The 8,265-nt window shown below is 43.4% G+C and overlaps 1 protein-coding gene across 1 annotated transcript in view; it reads right to left on the reverse strand.

The window, feature by feature from the left end:
• Window positions 1-3,701: 3,701 nt before the first annotated feature.
• Window positions 3,702-8,265, reverse strand: part of robo2 (roundabout, axon guidance receptor, homolog 2 (Drosophila)) — a 61,427-nt gene continuing 56,863 nt past the window's right edge. The window contains exons 24-25 of the mRNA XM_062553120.1: window positions 7,632-7,850; window positions 3,702-7,223 (exon numbers count right to left, since the gene is read on the reverse strand). Coding sequence (XP_062409104.1) covers window positions 7,222-7,223; window positions 7,632-7,850 — 221 coding nt within the window. The 3' untranslated portion in view covers window positions 3,702-7,221. The remainder of the gene's footprint in view (window positions 7,224-7,631; window positions 7,851-8,265) is intronic.

Consider the following 8,265-nt stretch of genomic DNA (forward strand, 5'->3'; position numbering starts at 1 on the left):
CTTTGTCATCGCAGGTACAAGATTGCCTTCCTTAAAGGGCTGAATAATTGATTGGATCTCAGAAAATGGTGACGCTTAAATGGTATGTTTGACATTTCAATTAAACAAAGGTTTCAAAGAGATCAGAAAGGCCTCTGTGCAGCTTTCACATATATACAGCATTTAGCCTTTACACAGTCTTGATGTAATAACATTTCTCAAAATGAAATAATTCTACAGTTCTTAAATCATAGGGAGTAGGCTATTGCACTGGACTTTTCATACCATAGCAACGAATCCCACTCCATTATACAACACATTATACAACACATTAGAGTGAAAATATAGTTCAGAGTATTGAATCCGTTTAGGACGGCCTTGGGAGTAATTCATCTTTCTGTTAGGAATAATCTTGTGCATGTGTGTGTCTGTTTTTCTGTGAGAGGGTTTGTGCAAATGTTCCCCTCAAGATTGTGAGCATTTCTTCTTCTGTCCCTCCATCAACAGCTCCTTATTATCAGTGCCCAGGCAAGCTAGACTATTTCACATCCCTTTTTGTTTGCTTACCTTGGAAAGGGGAGTCACTCTGGCATGAGCCATGGCACAGGCTGCGTTGAAGAGAACATGTTGCTTTACGCAGACAATCACTGGGGAATCGTCTGAGGTGAACATTACCCAGCCACTGAAGCGGACCGGTGATTATATTTTTTGGTGGGGTGCACCGACACAGAAGAAGGAGGAGAAGGGGGGAGTTGGGGGGGGGGGGGGGGGGGGGGGTATTCACCGATCTTGCCTGTAGGATTTGCTTAATGGCCGATCTCTCATCCGCGTCCGTTAATTAATAAATGAATGAACGGCGGTTTTGGGGCATCTCCCACTGTGTGCGCGCACACACGCCATTAATCACAGGAGGTTTCTATTAGCCAGGTCATCCGGGCCTCGTGCTTAACAATTATGGCTTGATTAAGAGACGTTCATCAGGCAGTTGGAGACAATGAATGGACTGTTGAATTGGCCCTGCACGCCTGAGTGGACATAGAATAGGAGGGAGAGAGGAAGGCTGGGCACAACACAGGTCAGGAGATATAGGGCTGGACTGGACTAACGTTTGTGATAGCCGGACAGCGAGGTAACCCTTCTATAATTACAGTTCTGTAGCCTATAGCACCGTGGAGTTAAGGACTTTCAGAAAATCCTCAAGGAGCTTTTGCAGCTAGTTAAGAGTTCTGATGGTGCCTGGGCTAATGTGGAGTTTTGGAATAGTTAGGGAACCAAAATGTGTGACATGAAAAAAACAATGTCAAGTTGTAGCTTGTCTGACCAGTGAACTACTCCTTGACTCCATGTGAGGCTGACACCAATTTCACAACACCTGTGCTGGGTGAAGGAGCACAGCGAAAGACCTACTTTAGCCTCAAAGCACTGTGTCTGAAGGATAGGATAAGAGCCATGAAGGCAGGAGAGAGAGACAGAGACAGAGGAAGAGAGAGAGGGAACAGTGAGAGAGGGAGGGAGAGAGGGGGGGTTAGCGGTGAAATGCTAATGCTGGGAGTGTGTGTGTGTGTGTGTGTGTGTGTGTGTGTGTGTGCCGCATGCAGCTGGCTGTGGCCCGCGCTGACACGTGTGATGAATGGTGTGGCGTTGGCTCCGGTGGCCCCGTGCTCCCGCTCATTGTCACCAATCCGGAGACAGAGGAGGAATAGAGGAGCGCGCAGGGGAGAGAGGACCCAGCGGTGGCAGCGCACGATGCTTCCCTTAATTAACCCACATACCAGCAAAGCCCTCCATCCTGCCCCGCCATGCTAGACCCATCCTCCTGTGTCTCTGCTTCCTCTTGGTCTCACTTACACACACATACAGAGAGGGGGGGGCAGAGAGGGGAGAGAGAGAGAAAGAGAGGGAGAGAAGAGAGAGTTAGAGAGACAACAAGGAGAGACAAAGATGAGCACTCATTGGAACTCACTCGGAATAGGTATCTGCTGAGCACAGCTTGCCTCTTGATCTGTGAAGCCCCCACACCCCCCCATTTCCGAACGCCTCAGCTCGGCAGGAACAACAGCATTCCGACAAGAAATAGCAATTACCGTGTTGTATGTGCAAATTCTCCCGAGCACAACCCTGCCATTCCACGCTCCCGACGCAAGTAAAAGCAGGACCAGAGAGAGAGAGAGGGAGAGAGAGAGAGAGAGAGAGAGAGAGAGAGAGATGAGAGAGAGAGAGAGAGAGAGAGAGAGAGAGAGAGAGAGAGAGAGAGAGAGAGAGATGAGAGAGAGAGAGAGGGAGGGAGAGGGAGAGAGAGCCAGGTGAAAAATGAGGCAAATGGGCTGCATGGCAACCAGCGGAAATTGCAAAAATAACAAAAGACGAGGTAAAAGTTGCTTGGCTGGCAAAGGCGGGCCGAGGCGTTCATTCATCCGGTCGCCTGGCGGGCACAAGTGGACCCCCCCAACACACACACACACACACACACACACACACACACAAACACAACACTCATCCCGTCAACACTGATGGCTTTGCTTAGAGGGTCACTATGAATTTGTTGAACCTCTGGCCATAAATGCGGACAAAGTGATTTCCCTACTTCTTTCCCCCGCTGTGTGCACACACCTTTACATTGAAATCAAAGCAGGCCGAGCAAATCTACCACACTCACGGCCCCCAGTTGCAAGTTGCAGAATATTATATGCATTATTCAAATGCCTCCAACACTCGGAAAGATTGCTCTGTGCTGTGCAACAACGCATGCCGTTAGGCCTTCTCTCCCTTTCATTTTTTTCCCTTCCTGAAGCGGTCAGATAATGTTGTAATTGTATTTCTGCTGTTCTCCAGAGACCGGCTGGGGTTGGATATTACAAATGCTAATGTCCCAGAGGACGTTATGAGTCGACTCTTTCTGCCTCAATACGGCTGACAGTCTGGCCAATTATGGTGCGCTTTTTGGAGGCCCTAGTGATGGGGAGCGAGCTTGAGCATCTGGTTGAGCATGGCTGTAGGACGAAGGGTGAGTTTAGTATCTGAGGCACGTCCCGCCTTGAGTCCTTTTTAAGGGTTCTTCAAAGGCACGGAGGCCTGGACTCATGATTTGGAGCATTTAGCTTTCTGTTTGATGTCAGCCTGCCAAGTTGAACAGCATGCGGATTAGTTTGTGAGCATTTGTGTGTGTGTGTGTGTGTGTGTCTCTCTCTGTGTGCATCTCTGCATGTGGGTGTATGTGGGAGTGTGTGTTTCTCTGTTCTGTCACAAACACACATGCATACCTGAAACGCGCAAAATCTTTGAAGATTTGATGCCTCATTCTGATATTTTCTGACACCAACCATATTTTGTGAACTGCATGTATGATTGTATCTTTTGAGATTTTTTTTATTTTTTTTTCAAAAATGATTAACACTTCAATAAATGAAAACAGACAGAAACCATAAACAACAGTATTCCAACAGTCCCTAAAAGCTATGTAGCTGTATAGATGTATGGTTATGGGTATCCCACAATTAAAAAATATTTTGTTGTTTGTTTTGTTGTAGTGATCCTGGATCCTGGAATTTTACAAGGCAAGGATTTTTCCCCATCTTTTTTAGTCTGTACTTTATTCTAACTTAGAGAGATCAGTAAAATGCAGTAAAATGTCAACATCCCTTCCCATAAAGAAAGATTTGGCATAAATTGCCCACTGTAAAGTAATATCACCCAACAACATTCATTATTTTTAAAATGTTTTTAATTCCTTTTTTAGCAAAAAAAGGCAACACACAGATAGGCTACAAAGATCCAACAATATTGAGAATTGAGAAAAGGAAAGAGAACGGATAACTGTACTTTCAAAAAAAGAGGGGGGAGTAGGAGTTTAAAAAAAAGAAGAGAAATCCCATCGTCTTGGTAACTGATGGAACATTTTTTTTGTGTTCACCATGATGTTCTCTAATTTGTTGCAAATGTCGAGGAAGAAGCATGGTTAGCATGCAAGACATAAAGTGGGTCCACTGAAATTTGTTGTCTCAGCATTTCAACATTACGTGAATGTTATGACTCCATGAAATCTTTATGGCAGAAGCTTTTCATGAGGGAGAGATAAGACACATGAAGGAAAGAGGGGGAAACATCTTATATTCCACAAATCTTTTTTCCATTATTCACAATATACCTTTTTTTATTTTAATAAATACAAAACAACAACACTGTGATTTCAAAAGAAACATATTATAAACAAAAAAAGTTAGTATTTTTTTAAAAAAGAAGTCACTAAAATGCATTGGACATTTCAAATATTGATATTAATTTGGTATGTTCTCTTTCTGATATCTCACCTTTTCCCAGATGGAAATGCTTTGAACTGGCACGTTACTCAGTGAAAGAGGGCGTATGGAGAACCCACTGCCAATAAGAACCAGAGAAATTAAAATAACAGCAATACAAAATAAAAGTTTGGAAGGGGATTTTTCATCAGTCAGATTGGAATGAACTTCAATGTGAGGATGCATATGGATATATTTATATATACATATGTAGGCCTAGACACACACGAACACCACCAAAACAAAAAAACAAATCAAAACAAAAAAACAAAGGTCATGAGATGCTCTTTGCACCTCATTTTCAGAAGACTGGCCACGATATCGAGATGATGTGACATGAACATGGCGCTCAAGAACTCAAGAACAGTAAAGGACAGAAATGCTCAATAAAGCCGTTAGCTCCACACCCTCGTTATCAACACTAATTGTACAGTATAAAACCGGAGAGAAGAGCAAACAAACAGTCATTAAACCAGTAAATCCTGAATGTTACTGTAACCGTAAAAAATATCCTTTGAAAAAAGCAGCGTGGTTTTTCACTTGACATTTAGTTCTGCATGGTTTCACTTTAGAAAAGGAATAACAAGCAAATACGATTGAAAGGTGCAAGAAAAGAGAGTTTGAAAAACCAACATGAATGTAAGAAAGAATGTAAAACCCAAAATATATCTTAACCAAAAATAGTGTCTGAATTCTGTACTGCTTGGTAAACTGTGTTCGGTGACTGAGAGTATTGTGGTTCGCTCATTGCTTGTGAGACAGAGGCAGTGGTAAACTTTACAACCAGATCGTTCCTTAGTACTCGGTACACATATGCATCGCCAATCTTATATAGAGTTATGTCTCATGCCCAGACCTGCAATGCCCAGCACGTTATGGAGTATTGCTTAACCTGGACAACTGAATAGCCACAGTGGATTTTTCCTTGTGTCTCCTTGAATACACTGGTTCATGCAATTGAGAGCCTCAGTGCTGTTCTGCGTGTGACGACTCTAAGTGCTTTAAAAACAATAAATAACAAAAACAAATTCTATTTGCCAGTCTATTTAGTACAGGGCTGTTTACACATGTGAATGTTTTTCACTTTGTCATTTTTTACTGGACTGAGGCTGTGGATGCCTCAGTAGCATCTGAAAGTTCAGATGCATGAAGCTCGACCGCGAGTGATTCAGCTCTCTCAGCGGCAGAGTCAACTGGCGTTCTGTTTGTCTGAATTAACATAAAACTACACATGAAAGGAAGAAAAAAACAGATAAGAGCTAGCAGGAGCTAGGGGAGGGAACTCTTGTAAAAGCTCTTGAGTGTACAGACCACCAGCCTGGAGCAACACGTCCACATCTCCTCAGTAGATGTCCACAAGAATTAGTGGACTCTGATGTTTAACCAATTTCAAAGTCGCTGTGGGCAACTGAGAGAAGCGTTTGTTTTTTTTCCTTGTAGTGAGCACAAACAGAGATTAAGCAGAAAAGAAACGAAAGACGCAAAACAATGCCATGGCCATCACAAAGGGCTAGTATTAGGGGTTATCAGCCTTGAAATAGTTTCAACTCAAATATTGATAAACTGTGATGGACTTCATGTCCAACTGCAGGGTTTGGGTTGAGGGTGGTGGTGGGGGGGTCAATTGTGTCTCTTGAGGGCACTCAGAATGCGTTGGGGAGGGGATCAACTGTGCAATAGCGGAGCGGGTTGTGGGGGGGGATTCTTTTTCAACCACTTGTAAACCGTGGAGAAAACAAACATCGGGACAATCCATCGTCAGACATGTCAAACCCTCTGGAGACCCATCGAGCTCAATCAGCTCCAGCCTCGCCCTGTCGTCGCCCTCACACGCACTCTCTCTCTCTCTCTCTCTCTCTCTCTCTCTCTCTCTCTCTCTCTCTCTCTCACACACACAAACACACACACACACAGTACACAGACATACATACATACACCCGCCATCAAACACGGCCTAATCCCCCATCAGAGGGAGAAATCTCCACCATGGTCACAAATGCACGGACACTTGCACACAACATACACACACACACACACACACACACACACACACACACACACACACACACACACACACACACACACACACACACACACACACACACACACACACACACGCACACACATACGCAGGGCCAACACCTGTTTACTGTGTGCAGCCCCCCTCCCCTGGGCCCCGTGACTACTTACTTAATATCTCTCTGTACAATGCTATATATCTTCTTATCTCTTAGTTTACAGTACAGAAATCTCCACTTCACAGATCCCCGATCAGCTTCTTCATGTCAGCAGGAGCTATGCTTTTTGTGCTTATCACCAAAATTGCAGTGCAAAAAATAATAATAATTAATAATAATAATCATAATCATAATAACAACAATTAATCAATGGTAATTATTAACACATGGAGGATCATAAAATAATTACTTTATGGCACGACAGCCTTTCCATTCACATATAGTACAGATAATCTGATGAAACCAACAGTATGAGAAATTAAAAACAAAACAAGGAAGGTTGAACAGAAAATGGCTTGCATAGCAATGCAAAAACAATGTTAAGAACATATTTACAGGAAAAATCCCTTTTGCTCTCCGTACTTTAGCAATCTGGATGGATCTCTTCCATTCTTTTGTTTCATTACTTTTTTTTTCTTTTTTAAGTCTTCTCACAAAAAAGTCAGTTTTTTTTTAAGGTGGAAGGTGGGAGATAACTTCTTGAAAGGATAAAAATGTCAAATCAACGTTGTGTGGTCTGTCTTTACATGGACATTTACAGATTTGCCACAATGTTTCTCCACCGTTGCCATCGTCGTCGTCGTCTTTCTCCCTCCTCTCCTTGTGGTGAGACATAGTAACGGATGAAAGTCCAAGTTTCCCGCAGAACAGAGGAAAGGTGTTAAGTGAGGACAGACATGGCATACTCCTGCTTCAGCATCCTCAGGTCACTCTGTGGGTAGAAGAACAGGGCACCGTAAAGAGCAGGAACTGCCACAGTGACCTCCACACATCTCTTAGAGTGGGCTGGATTCCCTTGCACCAATGCTCAATCACATTTTCATCCATAAGAGAAACAGCATTGAAACATTGAAACATTAAAACATGAAAATAATGATTAATGATTTAGAATAGAAAAAACATCTAGAAAGACCATAATTTCAATCACACTAAAGCTAGGTTCACACTAAGGCTACATTGTCATCCTATGACAATAGACTAAGCCAGTGTTGTACTATGCCAGGCAATTAGCTTGAGTAGCATTACACTACATAATGCTACTAGCATGCTATACTATGCTAGTCCACAGGCTAGCATAGCATGTGCTGAATGACTGAGAGCTGAAGGGTGTCACACGTACATAATTCCCCAGAGTACTGTGGCTGGCCGTTGGTCCCCAGGAAGTTGTTCCCGTCTGAGTGCTCTGTGGCCCCCCGCTGCTGCTGCTGCTGCTGCTGCTGGCCCCTCTGGCCCTCTCCCTTGCGGGGCCCCGTGGAGCCCTTGGAGGAGGAGGTGCCCGAGGAGCTGTGGCCCCCGGGGGAGGGGAAGGAGGGTTTGTTGTAGGATGGCATGGCTTCTTCTGGAGACACACGTACACACACACACATACACACACACAGCAGGGTTAGGGATGCATACAGTAGGCCTACAACAAGCTCTCCACAATGCGCAAAGCAAAAAAAACAAAAAACAAATTTTAGCATTTAATTCTGCAAATATAATAATTTGTCAATGAAAACTTGCTTTTCACACTTTGATTGAAAATGTATTATGTTATGCTATAACACTATAATAACATATATTGTAAAAGTGTGACAAGCCTGTTGACACATACAGTATAGCAGTAGGAATATATTTGTTGTCGACCAACGCAGTGTTCCTGCTCACTAAATGACTGACTTCAATCACACATTCAGAATTCAAAAATTGCTTCCAGCTTTCCTCATCTGAATGAACTACACTCGTTAAACAACATTAAAATGAACTTTGAAAAA

The sequence above is a fragment of the Sardina pilchardus genome, chromosome 13 (assembly GCF_963854185.1).
Source record: "Sardina pilchardus chromosome 13, fSarPil1.1, whole genome shotgun sequence".
NCBI classification, from domain to species: domain Eukaryota; kingdom Metazoa; phylum Chordata; class Actinopteri; order Clupeiformes; family Clupeidae; genus Sardina; species Sardina pilchardus.